Source organism: Leptopilina heterotoma, unplaced genomic scaffold (assembly GCF_015476425.1).
Source record: "Leptopilina heterotoma isolate Lh14 unplaced genomic scaffold, ASM1547642v1 Lhet_0, whole genome shotgun sequence".
Lineage (NCBI taxonomy): Eukaryota > Metazoa > Arthropoda > Insecta > Hymenoptera > Figitidae > Leptopilina > Leptopilina heterotoma.
The window spans coordinates 906,094-929,286 of NW_025110811.1; the positions used below are offsets into that span (position 1 = coordinate 906,094).

General features: G+C 24.7%; 1 protein-coding gene across 6 annotated transcripts in view; it reads right to left on the bottom strand.

The window, feature by feature from the left end:
* The window catches only part of LOC122499947 (FH1/FH2 domain-containing protein 3), a 207,183-nt gene that overhangs the window by 126,900 nt on the left and 57,090 nt on the right, over positions 1–23,193 (bottom strand). For all 6 annotated transcript variants that reach the window (XM_043608655.1, XM_043608586.1, XM_043608814.1 and 3 more), the window contains one exon: positions 10,496–10,605. In XM_043608655.1, coding sequence (XP_043464590.1) covers positions 10,496–10,605 — 110 coding nt within the window. The remainder of the gene's footprint in view (positions 1–10,495; positions 10,606–23,193) is intronic.

Genomic DNA, 23,193 nt, shown 5'->3' on the forward strand with positions numbered 1-23,193 from the left:
AAATAATTGAAATCCCAGAATAAGTTTTTCAGAATTCAATTATTTTTAAAAATTCACGCTATAATGTTTTTAATATTCAATTATTCTGTAAAATTTTAACTGAAATTCACAATTTCTATTAGAAAATTCTACGAGAATTCAATTATTTAAATACAAAAACAAATAACTGAACATTTTTTAAATTTGAATTATTATAAAGAACTTTATCAAAAGTTTTTTTTAAATAATTGAATTGTTACGAAGAATTTCATTAAAAATTCTGAAAATCAAATTCTTTTAAGAAATTGAATGCAAAATAAAATGTATTCAAAATAATTGAATTTCGAAGAAGAATTTTATTATTTATAAGGAGAATTGAAATTTTGACGAGCATTTCTTTAAATTTTTGAATATAATTGAATTTTTAAGAGGAATTTTATTATTTTTGAAAATAATTGAATTTTTGCGTAGAATATTAATACAATTTTTTTTAAATATTTGAATTCTTGAAATAATAACTAAATTTTTTTTAAGACTTTCATTAAAATTGTAAATCTTTGAAATTTATGAATTTCAGCGAAGAATTTAATTATAATGTTTGTAAATAATTTAATTTTTTGAAAATTTGATGGAAATCTAAATTTTTATAAAACATGAAGATATAAATGACTCCGAGTCGAAGACTCGGAGTGATTCATATCTTCGTGTTTTATAATAATATTCTTATAAGTTGTTGAATTTTAAAAATGTTTGAATTTGAATGTTTTGAAGAATTTTAATTCCTATGGAAAAATAATAATTAAATACTTATTTAAAAAAGAAGTTATTGGTGTTTTGGAATAATTTTACTTTTGAAGAAATTTGTAAATAATTTTAATAGAACATTTTTTTTTTTTGAGTATCTAATAATTTTGGGAGTGAATCAGAATATTCTTTAGGGTCATTGAAAAAGTCAAAATCATTCAGGAAAAAGTTTGGAAATCAGGGAAAATTAATTTTTTGTGGCAACCCTGATATAGCTGACGTTAGGATCGTTTTATACGGTTACACATACTAAATAAAAAGTGTATAAAACGCATTCAATTAACAGTATATCAATTTCTTGCTATGTAGCGTGAAAACTCTTCTGATTGTTAAACTGTCTGAGGTGAACATTAGATTGACGCTCAAAGCGAAAAGTACACTCTCGACTCTACCTACTGTTTTCACACATATAGATATATACCAAGCAATTCAGTTTGTTATTGCTGCATATATGCGAATGTGTGAAGGTTAGGTTATGTAATTATACCGACAATTATTATTAGCCTGGGTCGAGGGCTTTCGACGGGAATCGCGGATTTTGTACGTCTACGAAACGCCTACACATGTGTATATAATATGACTCCTGTGATTTGCAGTAAAGCATCAACAAACTGCATTAAGATGTTTGTGAGCAGCAGTGCATTATTCTTCCTACCGTTCTCACATATCTTCATTCAATTCTCTAGATGGTGAAAAAATAATTTTCTATTTTTCTAGGCTATTCAATTTAGAATCTAGTTCACTATGCAGTTAATCACAGATTCGATAGTTTTGTTAAAAATTGTTATGGTTCAGATTTCATTCCAATTTTTGTTATTGTCCGCTTTTTTTAAACTATCAATAAAATAACATTGGGACTATCACTATGGACAAGAGTGTTTCTAACTGTTAAATTCTTTGAAAATTTTATCACTCATAAATATTTCAGAATGTAAATTTTCTTTCTTTAGTGTGTGCTAAAAGTTTTTTCGTTTTATGATACAAAATTTGGATAGTTTAAAAATCTCTTTTTTGTAAATTTTTCCAGACATATTTTTAAAAATCTTGAATAGCAGGTCTTAAAGCTACATTTTGATACTTAAAATTATTTATCGAGTACAAAACCTGTAATATACACCAGATATTTAATTTTAATCAAGATTCGCCATGTGTTGCAATTAATTTCATGAATACCATCAGTTTAATATAGCCGTACGTGAGAATTGTTTTTGTATAACAACAAATGAAGGAAAAACGATAAGATTATAATGCTAATATTAAAGTATAATAAAAGTGTAAAAATTTTCTGATTACGATGAAATTCAATTGAATTGCGTTGATTGCTGTTATTTAAGAAACAATCCCAGTGAAAGAGAGAGAGAGATGGCAACTTGAAATAATAAAATTACTGCCACAACGGAAGTGATAAATCTTCAGATCTCATAAATGCATTCATAATAATCTTGTCCTTATAAGTTTTAATGTAACAATAATAAGTCTTTTTATTTCATTTAACTATCAATGGGAAAGAAAGTTTCGACAATTATCCCCGTATATAATTAATCAAACATATCTCTATTGTTCGATTTCTTAAATTCTACTTTTCAATTTATGATCATCGTAAACTGTCTGAAATATTGAGAATATTTGTAGTATTAGATTTTAAATTTAATTTAAATTTAATATTTAAATTAAAAATTATTATAAAACATGAAGAAATGGATCACTCCGAGTCGAAGACTCGGAGTGATCCATTTCTTCATGTTTTATAATAATTAAAGGATGGCCCAGTAATAAAATCATTATTTTATATTATAATATAAGAATGTTGTTACTGCAACTTTTTTAAAATTATTTTCATCGTTTCAATTCAATTATTATTTTCTAAAAAATTTAAATAATATTCTACTTTAAATCAAGTTTTAATTATTTTTGAAAAACTTCTTCTTTGACAATTTTTAAATCCATTTGTTTAAATTTCTATTATACGTAAAATTTTAATTATTCGGAAATTCTTCAATTGAATATACATTAGAAAATAAAAACATAAAATAATTTTAAAAAATAGCAATTAAACTTTTTAAAAATAAAATTAGTTCCATATTTTTAATTAAAAGTATAAAAAATTCAAATTTTCAAAGATTTTAATTTAAAACCTTCACAAAATTCAATTATTTCTCAAAAATTGCAATTATTAGTAACTTCTCCAAAATTCAATTATTATCTAAAACTTTAACTGAAATTCATTTATAAATCAATTATTATTAGAAAATTCTATGAGAATTCAATTATTTAAAAACAAACATAGATAATTTAGTGAATAATTAAATGTTTTTTAAAATTGAATATTAATAATTGAATAATGAAAATTGAATTTTATACATTTTTAAGAGTAATTACTGATTTCAAGGAATTTGATTGGAATTTTATTAAAAATAATTAAAATTCTGCAATGAGCTTTATTATTTATGAAAATAATTGAATTCCTAAAAAGAATTTTCTTATTTAAGACAATAATTGAATCCTTGTAAAAATTGTATTATTTATGAAAATAATTAAATTATTGCCAAGAAATTTAAAAAAAAATTTAAATAATAATTGAACTCCTATGAAATTTTTATTGTTTATGAAAATAATTGAATTTATTTTATTAAAATTTATTGTAAATAATTGAATTTTTTGAGAAAATTTTATTAAAATAGTAGATATTGCAAATCATTGAATTGGAGAGCATTTTTGAAAAAAATTAAAATTTTGCCAATTTCGAAAATAAAACCTTTTCAAAATTCAATTATTTCTAAAAATTCAGGTTTAAATGTCTCTTAATTTTCAATTATTATGTAAAATCTTAACTAACAGTCATTTTTTAATCAATTTTTATTTTTTATTAAAAAATTCTACCAGAATTCAATTATTTAAATACAAAAATAATTAATTTATTGAAAAATTAAATGTTTCTTAAAATTGAATTCTTATACATAATTCTATCAACAAATTTTTAAATAATTGAATTCTTTCGACGAATTTTAATAACATTTTAAAAATAATTACAGTTTTTAAGGAATTCGATTGAAATTTTATTAAAAATAATTAAAATTTTGCAATGAATTTTATTATTTACGAAAATAATTAAATTATTGCAAAGAATTTTATAATAAAAGTTTCAAGCAATTAGTTTTCAAAAAAAAGAATGTATGCAAATTCTATTTTTAATAATTCAATTCCTGTGAAATTTTTATTTGCTTGAAAAATAAATGAATGTTCATGTTAAATATTGTCAAAATTTTTGTTTAATAATTGAATTCTTTTGGGAAACTTTATTAAAATAGTAGAATATTGAAAAATCATTAAAATAATAAAATTTTTTCTAAATAATTGATATTTTGCCATGAATTTTATTAAAATTTTTGAGAATAATTGAATTTTATTACTTTTAAAAATAATTGAATTCTTGTGACGAATACTATTATGTATGAAAATAATTGAATTTTGCAATGAATTTTATCAAAATTCCTGAAAATAATTGAATTTTGTCGAAGAATTTTGCTATTTATTTATAAAGATAAGTAATTTAAATGTTGACAATTTTTTTTTGACGCTTTTAAAATAATTAAATTTCTGAGAAGAATTTTATTAATTTTGAAAATAATTGAATTCTTGTGATGAATATATTGTTATCTATGAAAATAATTGAATTTAACAATGAATTTTGCTATTTATAAAGATAATTAAAATGTTGACGAGAATTTTTTAAACATTTTTGAAAATAATTGAATTTCTGGAAAGAAGTTAAATATTTATTAAGATAATTGAATTCTTTCAAATAATTGCGTTAAAATTTGTAAAATTGAAACTAATTTCAACAAAATTGAAATTAAAGTTTTTTAAAAAAAGACACAAATTTTTAGAATTTTCTTATTAATTCTAAAAATTTAATTTTTTCCAGTAATTTTAATAAAAATCCCTGTCTTTTCCCTGACTTCCCTGATTTCCCTGACCTGTGGCAACCCTGTAAAGTCAATGGAAAAAAAACCTTTCTTTTAACAGTGTTGGTTTGCGAATGTAGCAAGATACAGATTAGGATTTTTGAAACGTTTATATATGTGCAACACGTGCGTTCTTGATTCGTAATTGTCCTTTAAATGCGTTTGGAATTATGCACATGTGTTGGCTTATGCGTGGAAGTAAGTCGTTTACGGTACTGACCTAACCTAGGTGGGTGATTGTACATTCGTGCAATCCCGACGAGGGAGCGCGAGGGCGTATCGTAATCAACGGGCGACACAGACTCCGAAGATATTCCGTTCAGCGTGGGAACACACTGCAGGAGGTCAGAGTACAGTGGCTTTGTAATGATAATGCGCGCCGCCAAGAATATTGTCATGGACATACGAGAAGAAGTAGTCGTTGTCGTTGTCGTTGTCGTCGTCATGCCCCTCGACCAAATTTGCACAAAAGTTTGTAAAGATCGAATCACGTGCTCCAAAAAAGAAATATCATACTGGGAAAATAGTTGGATTATCCTTCTGCATGAATTTCTCGAAGCTCGGCATAATTTTGAGGCGCATGATAATATTCCTCTCAAACTGTCATTTGAACGAATTTGACATTTTACCGAATTGTTAGCTTTACTAATTTGTTTTAACTCATTGACTGTCGATGACACATATATGCGCAAAACTAAGTCTGCAGGCATCACAGTTTTTTAAAAAAAAAAACAAAAATTCTAATACAAAACCTTCAATTTTTTCCATTTCTAACAATAATTTCTTTTTAAATAACTTAAATACAAAATTTAATAAATTTCGTTGCAGGAATTCAATTATTTTTACAAGTAATAAAATTTTTCACATGAATTCAATTATTTAAAAAATTCCCTGACATTTCCCTGAATTCCCTGATTTCCCTGACCTGTGGCATTACTTTAAATAATTAATTTAACTAATTTCTGCGTAATTAATTTAATTATTATTAATCTATAATTAATAATGTACTCAACTAGTACAAATCCAACTAATTTAAATTCAGACAGACAAAAATAAAAATCATTATTATTTCCAATAATTCATAGAATTCATTCAGAATATAAACAGATATTTCCTCTAAGCCTCTTAATACTCCTTTCGGTGCTATAAATACAATCATCGAGTTTATAACTCGGATACTTTGATTCAATTTGGGTAGGAGGGAAACTTAAAATCTCCAGAGATCAACCCTCATATTACGAATATAATTAAATTAGTCCACTGAATAAAAAACACATCGTTTAATTATACCAAATAGAATTAACGGAAAAGTATTTTTAATTCAATTACTTTGTGACTGAATTAATAAAAGCTGTGTGCGCGGCTAAAAGGAACAAAGTTAATAGAAAAAAAAAATAATAATTAAATGTTTCCGGTAATGTCAATGTGTTAATTATTAATTTTCATTATAAAAACAATATAATAATCTTTTAGAGAAAAAAAATATAGTTGAATAACAATAATAATGGCGACGTTTTACGTCTTCTTATCCGCTGCAATTGCAGTTCTAGTCAATTGCCATGCTCGTAAATTTTAATTGTTACGAGTCGACATAGTCAATTTATGACATTTTTCTTGTAGAAAACGACTCATAATTACGATCTATTATCTATCTTCAGGCCATCGTATAGGACATTTTCTAATACTCGCATGAAAAGTGCAGTAACTAACATCGTTAAGCCAAAGTGAAATTTTATTAGCAGATTCATAAATTGCACATGCATTAATGCCTCTACTAAAGTTAAAGCTCTCAAGGTTATTTAATAAATAAAAACAATTACAAAAACTTCTGATTGCTGGGAATATCAACTAAACTGCAGAGCTCAGATATTATGATTTTTCGACTATTTTCCAAAAATGCAATTTTTTTCGATTTATTTTTAAAAATTGCGTCCTATTCGACATTTTACAACTAAGGAAATTCGTAATAAGTAAATGTAATAGAACATTTTTTTAAAATTTTAATCATCTTTAGAATGAATCAGAATATTCTTTAGAGTCATGGGGAATAAGTGAAATTCTTTTTTCTGGAAATCAGAGAAATGTCAGGAAAAATCAAAATTTATTTTCCTTCTCGAAATCCGGGTAATAATTTAGTTTTATTTCTGAATGATGGCGTTGCATTTGAAATCAAAGCACTAGACAATTCGTGGTCCCAACTTTCCAACTAAGAGGCACGTTGAACTAATTGTAAGAGTCGAGAAGTCTTTCGGAAGTTCACGATGTCGTGCAAGTTACTTGAAAGTTTGAAGATTAGAATAGCCACAGCGTGCAAGAAGATACTTCAAGTACATTTATCTGATGACAAACAAATCGTTAATTGTTTACGTCTCACTTAACTTTCAACTTTAATTCAAGAGACCTTTAAATATACTTTCTAAAAACTCCCGCAATAATGAAGCGAAAAAATTTCTGTTATTCGTAAATTCCACTTTTTTTCATATATATATACATTTGAAAGCAAAATTATCAACTCGCGGGAAAAATTTATTTTCTCAATGAATATGAATATTTTCTACTCTGTTGGATATAAGGAATTAGATAATAAAGTTATGGTATCAATTATAAATATATAATTATTGATATAATTCGGATCGTGATTGTGTTAACTATATAATATTGTCTCTTAGGAAAAACAATCTATACAATAGAGTTTCTTATTCTCACGCATTTATCTTATAGTACTTTCCACTTTGACATGTTTGGGGTCCTTGTAATGGAATCGTCACAGAATTCAGGAGAAAGTTAACTAGTCACGACAATATAGTATCGAGGAGAGAAAGAATTTTTTTTCTCAATTAAAATGGGTCGTATACTACTTGTCCCTTGCTTTTGTTTGACGAAGCATATATTTGCACTTATGAATAAACCTTAATGTTACACTCGTAACAGAAAAAAAACCCTTAATAGCTTCTTTAACTTCAAGTATACTCGAATGATTTAGTTTCTTCAATTCTTATCATTACCAAGGATAAAATTATCCAATTCACTTAAAAATGCAAATTTTGTTCTGCTTCGAATGATTTGTGTAAACCAGGTCTCGAACTCATCTGCTAAAACCTACTATTTACAACTTTTTTTTTACGATTTGCTACTATTTAAATACTTTTTTTTTATTTGTTACACTAAAAGCTACTTTTTTTCCATGTTTCAGAATTTACATAACTTTCAATTTGTTAACAGTTGAAATAATAAAATTATTTTAAAAAATTTTTAATAAAGTTATGGAAAAAATTCTTTTTGGCGAGGAATTTTGCCATTTATAAAGATAATTCAAATGTTCACGAGAATTTTTTAATAATTTTTGAAAATAATTGAATTTCAGGAAAGAATTTTGATATTTATTAAGATAGTAGAATTCTTTTAAAGAATTGCGTTAAAATTTTAAAAATTAAAACTAATATCAACAGAATTTAAATTTAAAAAAAAATACTTTATTAAATGATTTATAAGTACTAAATTTCTGTCGAATTTAAAATTTGACTTTCGTTTCGATTTTGGCATTGACTTTACAAACTTCGCTTTTCACTTTCGATTTTTTTCTTTGACTTTGAATTTGACTTTGAAAGACAAGTTCAAAGTCTTTAAAATCAGTGTCAAAATCGAATCGAAAGTCAATGTTAAATTACAAAATTTGCAGCAAGAATTAAAAAAAAATATATTCTCGTCTCATATTTTATATTTTAGTAACAATGAATTCAATGCTCGTGTTTTGTGAATACTCGATTCAAAATAAATATATAAACGAACCTTTAAACAATGAAAAAAGTTTTTTTTTTTTTTATTTTTCGTTCCACCGTAAAAAATGAAAAAATAATTAACAATATACTAATATTGTTAATTATTTATCCATTGTTTATTATCAAACGAAAAATAAGTTCAAAAAACATTGAAATTCCTACATAGTAGCGCACTGAATATTATATTAAAAAAAAAAAAAAGAATTTACGAGCTGTAAACAATGAATTCACCAATTAGATACCGAGGCATGTAAACATACTACATTGTTAAAGAGGAAATTTAAAAATTTTTTGAAGCATCAACAATAAATTAACATCAATTGTAGTACATGTTCTTTTAGTCGCATCCAACGAGCATGCGTTTGTTTCTCCATAAATATCTGATTCATCGTATTTCAAGCCGACCCTGATTGTTCAAAAAAAAAGTCGTTATTTTCACATAGTCGACAATTATTTTCAGACATATTTAAATACTTAAAAAAAAAACCATTGCTGAGTGTGTGAAAATAACATTTTCTTAGCATTATTTTCATTGTCAAGAAGCAGTAATTGTTACACGTAATTGTAACTAATCTGCAATTATTTTAATTAATTCTGCGAACAATTTATAATTAATAAAAATTATTTTATGAAATAATATTGTTAATTTTATAAAATTTAAATTTTTTTAATAAAAATCTAATTTATAACAGTTTTTGTTCTAAACAAGTATTTAAATTGCTTTCCACGTAGTTTGTAGTCGTTAAGGCGCTTAAAAATTCATTGCGCATGTTTAAAATACGCACAAAGCTTGTGCGCATGTCTAAAATGCGCACAATACCAGTGCGCATGTTCAAGGTGCGTAGAAATTAATTGCGCATGTCTAAAATGCGCACAACACCATTGCGCATATTCAAGGTGCGTAGAAATTAATTGCGCAATACGCACAACGCTTGTTTTCTTTTATAAATATTTACAGTGGAGAAAAATTTCGTTTTTTTTTTACTAGTTGATCATTTTTGATCAAACATTTTATTTTTGTCATTTGTAAATTAATTTTTGCTTAAGTTTGATTATAAAAAAAATATAGTAAATATTTAAGTGCACGAGACAAGGAAATCTTACCTGACTTTTGCAAAAAAGTAGATTGAAGTGATTGGTAAGGAGATTCAACGGGCGAATCGAATCGCTCGATAGGATCGCGCATCTAGAATCGATCTTATACAAGATCAAAGTGGTTGGAGTGACACGATCTCCATTAACTTCGAGTGGCAATTTAAGACTTATCCATAAGGACTTATTATCTCAATTGTACAATCGGATTTCTCTCTGATTTCATTTGAATGAGTAAAATTGAGAGGGGAAAAAAATGCAAATCATAGGGTACGAACTGCGACACGGTTTTAGAAAAATTCCCTTCCCTAAACGCAACTACACTTTCCTAATCCTTACATAATATGAGCGGTGAAACAATTTGCATTGTAATTTCTTTACATTAACACACTATATATATTCACTAGACAATTTCACGTAAAATATATTAATAATGCAATTTTTTTTTTTACTTTCACTTTCCATTTGGAACTTTTTCATAATTGCTAATAACTTTATGGAATCTTATAGTCTAGAAAATTATTTCAGAATATTTAAAATACTTAAAAATGAATTGCTATTAGGAAATAAATATTTTGAAAATATAATTCAAGGCTTGCAATGTTACTAAATTAATTGAGACGCGCAGTAACTGTCTGCGCACACTTAAGATGCGCAATTACTTTCTGCGCACATTGAACATGCGCACAATGGCACTTTAGACATGCGCACCAAATTTCTACTCACATTAAGTAAAAAATAGAACAAGTTGGTTTAAATATTTAAAGAGGGGAGTGGGCATTATAAAAATCTTACCAGTGTAGAAATTAATTAATTAAATAGTAAATATCAAAATATAACGAAAAGAAAAACCAATAAAAATTGAATAAAACTCACTTTGTTTGGAATCCCTCGAATTCCTCCTGCTGCTCGCTGATCGAAGCCTCGAGGTCCAAATACGCTCCATAATCACCATCCTTGTACAATTGAAGGGCAGTATCATCGAGCTGTTACAGAAACAAAATCAATAATTAATTTCAAAAAAGAAGAACAAAACTAATAATTGTTTCTATTTGCATCTTTAATTGCAAAAAACTTTTTACAAGTTCAATGTTTCGTGCCGTTAAAGTAGCGGTAGGTCTCGCCAACAAAACTACAAAACATAAAAAAAAGTACTGCAACGAAATAAAAAAAAAAAAAAAAAAGTCTAACTACAAACTCGCTTATTTAAACGTTGAAATGTGCATCTCTTTAAGCGGACCATTTCCGCCCGTTGTGAGGAGATGTAACAGGATCATTGCTGCTCTTAAAGAACTTACAGTTGTACACTTTATTTTTATTCCATCTCCGATGACAACTGTTCATCTCAAACGACAAATGTATTTTTACAAGAACAATAAAGCAGGATTAAAAGAAACTTATAGCAATTCGCGAAATTGTGTAATTGTAAATATTTACTTCAAGTTTGCCTTACTTTGTTTATAGATATAAAATGGGATCGTTGAAAAACTACAGAGCTTTTTGAGGAGGAAGCAGAAGTTTTTCATATGAAAGGAAAGTTGGAACAATGGGTTCCAACTTTCCAATTATTATTGGCTAATAATAATTATTAGTAGTTAATAATTATTAGTAGTTAGTAATTATTAGTAGTTAATAATTATTAGTAGTTAGTAATTATTAGTAGTTAATAATTATAATTATTTAATAATTATAAGTGATACAAAAACAAAAAAAATTTATTGTAAACTGTGATTGAAATTAAAGAACAAGTTTCTATATCCTATCTGTATTTTTAGAAATCACTTTGTTTTTCAACTGTTTCTCGTTATCTTGCGAAAAACAGATGAATAACAACTGTTTCTGAAAATGCAAGTAGGTCATCATTAGATACTTCTATTATTATAATATGTATTCGCATTATTATTAATATTTCTCTGTATGCTAGAATAATTTTTAACCCCACTATTGATCGAAACACAACTCATTTAAAAAACAATTATTCAAAAAGAATAAAAATTAATTTACATATAACAACAGGGCAGGCCTCGCACTCATCTATATTAAAACCTACTTTTTACTATTTTAATAAAAAATTTGAATAAAAATCTTTACAAACATTCAATTATTTTCATAAATAAAAAAATTTTCACAGGAATTCAATTATTTAAAATTAAAACAGAATTTTCCTAATATTTTTTCGAATAAAATCAATTATTTGAATAGATTTTTATTACATTGTTAGCAAGAATTCAATTATTTTTAAAAATAATAAATTTCTTCTCAGAAATTCAATTTTTTATTAAAATTTTAATAATAATCGTTGCAAGAATTCAATTATTTTTATAAATATTAAAACTCATCAAAGAATTCAATTATTTTTATTTTACAAATAATTAAATTCATTCAAGAAATTTAATTAAAAATATATTGAGAATAATTATTCAATTCTAATAATAAATTTTATCAAAACTTTTTTATAATAATTGAATTCTTTCGAAGAATTTTCTTAAATTTTTAACAATAATTGCAGTTTTCGAGAAATTTATTTAAAATAATTAAAAATAATTGAATTTCTGCGATGAGCTTTAATATTAATAAAAATAATTGAATTCTTGCAACGAATATTATTAAAATTTTAAAAAATAATTGAATTTCTGAGAAGAATTTTATTATTTATAAACATAATTCAATTCTTACGAAGAATTTTATTATTTATAAACATAATTCAATTCTTACGAAGAATTTTCTTAAATTTTTTTTTAAATAATTGAATTCGTTCGTGAAATTTGATTAAAATAGTAGATATTGAAAATAATTGAATTTAACCAATGGTTTTCATTATTTGAGAAAATAATTAAATTCTTACGAAAACTTTTCTTAAAATTTTTAAAATAATTAAGTCGTTTCGAACAATTCAATTATTTTTATAATTATTAAAATTTATCGCACGATTTCAATTATTTTAAATATATGTAATTTTAAATTCATTTCGCCAAAAACGCAATTATTCTTAAAAACTTGAATAAAATTCTTCGAAAAAATGCAATTATTTAAAAAAATTTGATACAATTTGTTTCTTATGAATTTAATTCTAAAAAATTTTAATGCAATTCTTCGTAAAAAATTCAATTATTTAAAAAAATGTTGATAAAGTTCTTTTTATAAGAATTGAAAGTTAAAAAATATTCAATTATTCAATAAATTATTTCTTTTTGTATTTAAATAATTGAATTCTCGTAGAACTTTCTAATAAGAATTGATTTAGAATTGAATAAAATAAAATGATTAAAGTTTTGAATAATTTTATTATTTCAAGAAAAATAGGATTGAATTTTGAAAGAACTTTTGTAATTTTTAGAAATAGTTAAATTTCGAAGATGCGTTACATTAAAATCATTTGAAATATTTTAATTTCTGTAGACAAAATAAACAGGTATTTAAATATTTATTTAAAAAAATTATTCTATTTTTGAATCTAATTAAGAAATTATAAAAAAATCGAGTCGTCAAGTTTAAGTTTTCGATAGCTACATTTTTACTACTTTTTTTCTGTGTTTAAGCTACTTTTTGCTACTTTATTAAAATTAATTATCGAGTACGAAGCCTCAGAGGGTTAATTGACCATTTAGTTCCTTTAATAGAACAAAGTTCTTTTTCCGTTTCTAAAAAGAAAAAAGTAACGAAAAATGCACATCTCGCGACGAAACTCATGAAGTCAAACGCTAGTGACCCATATTTCTAAAAATTTCAGTTTGAAAATAGTTTGAACACACACGTGCCTTCGAAGCTTCCACAGAAGCCACTTTATTCCTTTGCAACACACCAATACAAGTCACACTTATAAAGCTTGCATTTCCGTGGTTTCTATGTCGACCCAAGCTCTCCTTAACTATTTAAATACAGTTATGTAATACGGCGGTAATCTCCAAACTATTTTACAGTAATTAACCTACTGAACTAAATTATAAAACAGGGGTAGAAACTTTTTAACTACTTTATAAGAACTTTTAAAGAGATAATTCTTACACGTAAATCTAATTTAATTTTCAACACATGGGAAGGCAAAATGTCAATAATAATAAGTTATAAAGAAAATGTTTCTTTTTTGTAAAAATATAAAATAATAAAATGAATATTCTTTGAAATGATGTGCAGTAAAATTTCGAACGCTTTTTCCATTGAGTACCTGTGATATTGAAGTTGATATTACAGAGCGGTACAAATATTAATCAACGCTTTCTTGAAAACAATAATAGTTATGAACAGTTTGAGCTAGGCGTTGGTTTAAATTTAAGTTTTACTGCTGTGGAAGAAAGGAGGTCGTCCAATAATACAACTTCTGATGTATATATTTTCACGCAATAAGTAGTTTAATATTTTGCTTTCACTGTTTTATTTCATGCATTTAATTTAATGTTATAAATGTAATCTTCATTCAGAACAAATCCCACAAATTCAAGTTTCCTTCTATTTCAATTAATTAACTTTTAACAGAAATTTATTTTTCGCGAACTTAATTAATAAAAAACGGTAGGAAAATATTTTCCTAAAGTTTATTATTAGCGAAAAAAAAAGATGACTAGCTTTCTAAACTTGTTGAAAAGTATATTTAAATTCCCACACGTGATGAGAATGTAAAAAATAGAAATGAAATTATTTCAGGTGAATTTATTAAAAATTATTTGTTAATGTTGGTAACGTTGATAATTTATGTAATTATAAATATTATAAATATTATAATCAGTGGAGTAATGTGGAGTTTATGATAAAACGTTCGTTAAACCCAATCTACGAGAGTAAAAGCTGTTTACTCTCGGTATAAAAGTAAAAGCCAGTCAAGTATATCATTTATTATGTAATTTACATAACTCTATTTGAAACGAGAGAAGCGCAAAGTTACTCTGCCGAGCGGCACGCTTCGATGAATATATAGGTGACAAACTACACGCACGCTTTTGCTTACCGCATCTATAAAGTGGCTAGACACAAACGCGAATCAACACGCTGAGAATAGCATATAAACTGAAGATGATAAACGGCCTGCTGCATTAGCCGATAATGAATGTAATAATGGTCCCAAAAGAAGAGAATTTTTTTTTTTTTACAAAAAGTGAGCATATGAACAAATTTTATAGTTTTTTTATACAAAATTATAAAAAAGAAAGGAAAAGAAGAAATTAGTATAAGAAAAGAGGATATTGTTCTTGTAACTTTAACTTTAACCCTAGAAACTCATCCAACAAACGCAACTTTGAATTTTTTTAAATTTGTCCCCGATTCGCAATAAGCAACCTAAAAAAAACTCTTAGGCTATCAAACTTTATAAAAATCCAACAATTTTTAGAAAAATCATCCGCCATATTGGATCCGGCATTTTGAATTTTGAAAAACTGATGTCTGATTCAAAATGTCGGATCCAATATAAAAATCCAACAATTTTTAGAAAGATCATCGGACATTTTGAATTTTAAAAAACTCTTGCTCGGTTACTATAAAAATTTGATATTGTTCCTCCCTGACTTTTCCCTAATTTATGAACAGACTTCCTAAGTTATTCCCTGATCCCTATAAAATAAAATTCAAGTGAAAATTTTTTTTTTTTAAGATTTAATAAAAACAAAATTCTTAAAACTTGAAAATTAAAGAAACTAAAGAAGATAACTTTTAAAAGCAAAAATTTAATATTTTAATTTGAAACTAACAGTATCAATACCTATTTTAAAAATAAAATTAGTTAATGTGACAAACTTCCCTCGAATATTTTAAAAATTCTGACCCTGAGCGACGACACTTACTTCAGTGGGACATAAAAAATTCAATTATTTTTAGTATAATTATTGGAAATTTCAATAATTTCAGAAAATTTCAATTACTTACTTTTACAACAATTTAATTAACTTTAAAAAGAAGAAATATTTTAAAAACCTAATTTTTCAGAATCATTTTAAAAATAAATATTTAAATAGTATTAATTATTTCAAAGCAATTATAATTTTCCACAAATATTTTTAGTTTAAAACTATCTAAAATTTAATTATTTATTGAAAATACAATAGTTTTTAACTAAAATCTCTTCTAAATCTAACAACTTTAAAAAAGTTATTCTAGAGTTTAAATGATTTTAAATACTTTTAATTTAATTATTTAGAGAAATAAGAATAAATCAAGGTACTGTTCTAAGATTTTTCGTAATTCAATAATTTTTTAATATTTATTATTTTAATAAAAAATTTCCCAAAAGAATAGAATAATTTTAAAAAAATGTTTATAAAATTCTTCGCAAACATTCAATTATTATTTTCATAAATAAAAAAATTTTCACAGAAATTCAATTATTTGAAACAAAAGTTTCCTAATATTTTTCAAAAAAAAAATCAATTATTTAAATAGATTTTTAAAAAATCCTTCGCAAGAATTCAATTATTTTTATAAATAATAAAATTCTTCTTAGGAATTCAATTATTTAAAAATTTTGTTACAAAAATCTTCGAAGAAATTTAATTATTATTATTATAATTTATAAATATCAAAATTCTTTGCAAAAATTTAATCATTTTCAAAAATAACAAAATTTTTAACATGATTCAATTATTTTCAAACACTTCATAAACTTCTTCAGAGAAATTCAATTATTTTCTAAACTTTTCACAATTTAATTCGCAGATATTCAATTATTATTGAAAAACATAATACAATTCTTGGCAAGAATTCAATTATCATTATAAATAACAAAATTTTTCGCAGAAGTTCAATTAATTTCAAAAATAACATAATTTTAATCAGGACTTCAATTATTTTCAAAAATTTCATAATATTCTTTGCAGAAATTAAATTATTTTCATAACTGTTTTAAGATTCTTCGTAATTCAATAATTTTTTAATCCTATTTATTATTTTAATAAAAAATTCATAGGAATTCAATTATTTAAAACAAAATTTTCCTAATATTTTTCGAAAAAAATCAATTATTTGAATAAATTTTTAAAAACTCCTTATCAAGAATTCAATTATTTTTATAAACAATAAAATTCTTTTCCAGAATTCAATTAATTTTTAAAATTTTAACAATAATCGTTATTCTTAATCGATAAAATTGCTAATGTAGGAATTTAATTATTTAAAAAAATTTTAATGAAATTCTTTATAATGATTGAATTGTTTTAAATATAATTTTAATAAAATTTGTTGAAAGAATTCAATTATTTTCATAAATAATATACAATTTTCAAAGAAAATCAATTATTTAAAACACAATTGTCATAAAATTTTTTGAAAACAATTATTTCTTTAAAAAGATATTTTTTTTAATTCTTCACAAGAATGCAATTATTTTTAAAACTTTATTAATTTTTCGGTGACAAATTCATTTTTATTTTTTAATTACATACATTTCTTGAATGAATTTAATTATTATCAGAAATTTGAATGCAATTCTTCGTAAAAATTCAATTATTTTAAAAAATGTTGATAAAGTTCTGTATAAGAATTCAAATTTAAGAAATATAATAAATTTATTCCTGCGAAGAACTTTGTTCTTTATGATGATGATAATAATAATTAAATTTTGTTATTTACCAATATTTTTGTTTGGTATTTATTATTTATTAAAGTAATGGAGTAATTACGAAGAAATTAAAAAAAATTTATAAATAATTAAATTCCTGTGAGATTTCTATTGTTTATGAAAATAATTAAATGTTTGTACGTAGAATTTTATTAAAATTGTTTTTTGAATAATTGAATTCTTTTGAAAAATTTTACTAAAATAGTATAGATATTGAATTAAGGGGAATTTTTGAAAATAATTGAAATTTTGACAAGAATTTTATTAAAATTTTAGTTAATAATTGAATTTCGGAGAAGAATTTAATTATTTCTAAAGATAATTGAAATTTTAAAGAGAATTTAATTATTTCTAAAGATAATTGCAATTTTAAGGAGAATTTAATTATTTCTAAAGATAATTGAAATTTTAAAGAGAATTTAATTATTTCTAAAGATAATTGCAATTTTAAGGAGAATTTAATTATTTCTAAAGATAATTGAAATTTTAAGAAGAATTTAAAAAAAATTTTGAATATAATTGAATTTCTGCGAAGAATTTTCTTACTTTTGAAAATAATTGAATTTCGGAGAATAATTTAATTATTTCTAAAGATAATTGAAATTTTAAGGAGAATTTTTAGAAAATTTTGAATGTAATGAAATTTCTGCGAAGAATTTTATTACTTTTGAAAATAATTGAATTTCGGAGAATAATTTAATTATTTCCAAAGATAATTGAAATTTTAAGGAGAATTTAAAAAACTTTTTGAATATAATTGAATTTCTGCGAAGAATTTTATTACTTTTGAAAATAATTGAATTTCCGCAATCATTTGTAATTTCTCTAAAATTCACTAAATTATATCGTCCAATTTACGAACTTTTCGTCCTTTTTCAATGAAATTACGGACCTAACGGACCATTTCTCAAAAAAAAAAACTGACTTTTAAGGACTTGAATCAAATTTACGGACCTAATTCGAGCCCTGACTGTACTTTAAATTTAAATTCGCTAATAGTTGGACAGGTAATTGTAATAATGTTCGATAATTAAAATAAATAGAACCTAGTTGAATGAAATGATCTAACATTATAGGTGGGTAGATACGTTGACTTTTTAGTTTTTTTTAGATAAAGAAAGTATTCGACATGCGTCACCGCTTTGTGAGTATATCTATCAACCGTTTGAATGCAAGTACATATCCTCCCGTGCAGAAATCGCCACTTTTGTTCCCGATTACCGCCCTGGCCCCGGTCGGGTTTTCATGATCTGGCCCCGACTTCGTGGCCCCGACCAGGACCAGGCCGGGCTTGCCCAAGGATCTACAAACAGCGCACAATGGGATTTTTTTTAAAATTTACTTTTCAAAACTGTCTACAGCCTACAATTTTTAACCAGTTTCAGTATTCTTTATTTTAAATTAAAGGCGAATAAATTCTTAAGACATCCCTCAAGGCCAATTTTTTAGTTCTTAATTGTTTATAATTTTTATTTTCAATCAAAGTTAACAAATTAATACAATTTTTCAAAAAAGGAGGCTTATTTTCTTATTCCGTTGCTGCATATGATCTGAATCAGTTCAAATTAATACAATATGACCACCGAGATCTCTGACCACCACATCACAATCAATAAAATAGAAATCAATTTATATCAATTGTTATAAACAATATTAATTAACAAATAGTTAACTTTGATTTCTCTCCACTAAAAAATGTTTTTTTTTTCACCTTTTCTTTTTAATTTAAGTTCATTTAAAGAATATTTGTCCTTTTTGATTATTAAATAAGTTATTTAAATTGTTATAAACAATATTAAATAACAAATAATTATGTAACTTATGTTCCTGTCCACAAAAAAAATTTTTTTTCACGTCTACTTTTTAATTTAAGTTAATTTTAAAAATATGTGTCCTTTTTGTTTAAAAAATAACTTATTTAAATTGTTACAAATAATATTAATTAACAAATAGTTCATTTTTGTTCCTTTCCACAAAAAATTTTTTTTTCACGTTTACTTTTTTATTTAGATAATGTTAAAAGACCACGGATATATAATATTAAATATTTAAATATAAGTTATATTATAAGCAAAAATTTAAATGAACCTAAGTAAAAAAGAAAATTTGTAACAAAAATTTTTTGTTGGACAGGATCATAAGTTAACTATTTGTTAATTAATATTGTTTATAACAATTTAAATAAGTTATTTTTTAATCATAAAGGAAAAATATTATACAAATAAACTAAAATTAAAAAGAAAATGTGAAAAAAAATTTTTTTATTGGAGAGGAATCAAAGTTAACTATTTGTTAATTAATGTTGTTTATAATAATTGAAATATATTACTTTATGGATTTTTAATTGTCTGCTGGTAATATTGGATTAATTTGAACTGATTTAGAGCATGTGCAGTAACGGAATAAGAAAATAAACGTCCGTTTTTAAAAAATTGTGTTAATTTGTTAACTTTGATTGAAATTTGAAAATAAAAATTTTAAACAATTAAAAACTCAAAAATTGGCATCGAGGGATGTCTTAAGAATTTATTCTCCTTTAATTTAAAACAATAGGACAAACGCACCAATTGTCGAGGGTGAACCATTTGTCGATGTTATCATGAAGATAACCAAAAATATTGCCTAAAATGTTTAATTTATTTGTGGTTATAATATTAACATATTATTTTTGACATTTATAACTCTTAAAAACTCTTAATTGTTTTTCACACTTAAATTGAAATTCCATGTTTAAGGCAAAAAAATAAATTATTATTAATTAATAATTTTTAGTATTATTGTGAATTATTAATAATGAAAAAATTTTTATTATTTTAAAAAATAGTTAAATTATAAATAATATAGAATAAATAATTAAATTAATAATTTTTACCATATTATTATGATAAACATATTAATTTATATATATATATATATATATATAACATACATTTTTAATAATTTTTCTATAAATAAATATGATACAGTCAATTTATTATGATAACACTGTATATAACGGTCCCATGATTCAAAAGGAAGTTTAAGCGAGGTCGCTTCCAAGCTTGCGTGGCTATGCGGTATGTCTATTCGACTTGCGTCCTCGAGGTCTAGGGTTCGATCCCCCGTGCGTGCGATATTTTTCCGTCTTAGTTTTAAGTGTTTTGTGTATAATTCTTAATAATGTTACATAAAGTATAGGTTTAAATAATTATTAACAATAATAATAATAATAAATTAGGCATTAATTTAAATAAGGATAGTCTGTCTAAATTAATGAAAGAAAATAAGAAAAATATTTTTTTTAAAACTTAGTTCAATAAAAGCAATTGTAATAATTATTTACATTTTTAATGACACTCATAAAATTTTATTTACTACAAAAATATTAATAATAATTATTAATATTGAAGTAAATACTCCCCATGCTTTAATAATCAAATAACGAGCTTTAATATAATAAAATGCAGTCAGTATTAGATTTCTACCTAGGTAGCGAAAAGATCGGGGGAAATTCCATGGCCCCGACAGGGCGGCCAGATCGGGCAAAGTGCCATGGCCCCGGTCGGTTTTAGTGTTTCAACCAGGCCGGGGCCAGGTCGGGTTGTCAGATCGGGGCCCGGTTTGTCCCGATCTGGCCCCGACCTGGCCCCGGTCAAAATTTCTGCACGGGCTCAAAGACGCCGACTAGACTGCACAGTTAAATCCTTGTATACATACATACATCAGTTACACGCGTAGAATTCAAGCACCTAATAGAGTGCGTGTAACAGAAAACCATGGACTTTAAGGAGTATTCAAACGCATTACCTTCTAGGAAGCTGACAATCGACGAACCGGTCGCCTTTACTCTATGATTTGCCATGATTACAGAGCAGAACACTCAAATGTTTTTGTCTGAAAATCGATGTACCGACTTTAGCCGCGAACAAAAGAATCTTTCTTCCGCCGGAGACACATTACTTGTCCGCGCGCCTCTCTTTCCTCCACAAAGGAAATTGATTTATTTTCATTTCTGTGGAATGTCAAGCAAACAGAAAGAGAGGAGCAGGAAGAAAAAAAAAATCTCACCTGAAGGCAGATTACCAATACCTGGAATTACTATCTTTAAAGATTTATCCCATGAAACTAATAGTTAAAATCGATCACAGAGAAAGTATCAATAATTGCAGGGGAAATACTTGGAAAGTTATTATTCACCAACACAAAACTATAAAACACACATATCTCCTCTTATAAAAAATTAAAAAGTGAATGAAGGAATTTTAGGAAGATCCTTGAAAATAAATGAAAACAGCGATATCATTATAATCAGTGATTATAGATATTGTCCCAAGGATAATGGAATTCCAAAGAGAAAGCTAATGGGTAAATTAAATGCATAAACTCGTCAAGTTGTCTGCAATAAAGAAAATTGATTTTTATTACGCTATTTGCAAAATTATACCATTTTCTATTTATTATATGCTATAAACATAATAGGAAAATTGTCAACAATTTACATCAGAGCGGAAGAAATTTAATTTCCACAAAACGTTATTAGTTATTTTATTATAGTCTCTATTTTAGACAATTCCTATTTAAAAAACTTTTTTTCTCATACAAAAAAAAAATAAAACTATAATCCAATAAAACAAAAGCTTCACAAAAAAAAATTACTTTTCACAAGATAAAATTGGAGGGCACAATAATTCATTAATTCCCACTACGGTACTTGTAAAATTTCCATTTTTTCAATTAAATTCAGAAAAAAAAGACTTTTTTTCTACTGCTTGATGACTGAATTATACGAAAACAAATGAAAACAGTATCTCGTAAAGCATTTTTTCAGTGGAACCAACAAAAAAAAAAAAAATTGGATAATTTCTATACTAAAATGTAAATCAAAATTCTTTTTCTAAAAAATATAATTCAATAATAATGAAATTGTTCGTGATGACAGAGTGAAAATTGATAATCAAGTATTACGAATTCACTTCGAATTCATTGTATATTTGGTAAGCACAAACGAACCCGGGAAATAGATTCGCAGCAGTTAATAATGATTTTATTATGAATGAATCCGCGCTTGAAATGGCAATTCTATTTATATATTTACATAAGAGAATGTAGTCGTATAATAATGACAATAAGATATATTCACATAATGCTAAACTAAAACTGGACAAAATTGAGGTGAATGAATATTAACCAAATAATGACCGAATGGACATTTTACCAAATTGCATTTGGCCGAACTATCATTTTCATCAAAATTCTCCAAAATATCAAATTTATTTCAATAAAATATAACGAAATTTACTTCGTACTCGATAATTAATTTTCAAAAAGTATCAAAAAGTAGCTTAAAGGCAGAAAAAAGGAGTAAAAATAAAGCTATCGAAAAATTAAACTTGACTCAATTCTTTTATAATTTCTTAATTACATTCAAAAATAGAATAATTTATTAAAATAAATATTTAAATACCTATTTATTTTGTCTCCAGGAATTCAAATATTTCAAATCATTTCAATGTAACGCATTTTTGAAATTTAACTATTTCTAAAAATTACAAAATTTTCAGTAGGTCTTCAATTATTTAAAAAAATTATCATAAAATTTTTCGCAAAAATTCTATTATTCTCAAAACTTTTAATAAGGTTCTTGACAAAAATTGAATTATCTTTATAAATAACAAAATTCTTCGTAAAAATTCAATTATTTTCATAAAGAAGCAAATTCTTAGTAGGAATTAAATTATTTAAAAATTTGTTTACCAAATTCTTCAAAGAAATTTAATTATTATTATAAATATCAACATTCTTTGCAGAAATTAAATAATTTTCAAAAATAACACAACTTTTAACATGATTCAATTATTTTCAAACACTTCATAAACTTCTTCGGAGAAATTCATAATTATTTTCTAAACTTTTCATAATTTTTTTCGCAAATATTCCATTATTATTGAAAAATGTAGTAAAATTCTTGTCAAGAATTCAATTATAATTATAAATAACAAAATTCTTCGCTGAAATTCAATTATTTTCAAGAAGAACCAAATTTTTAGCATGA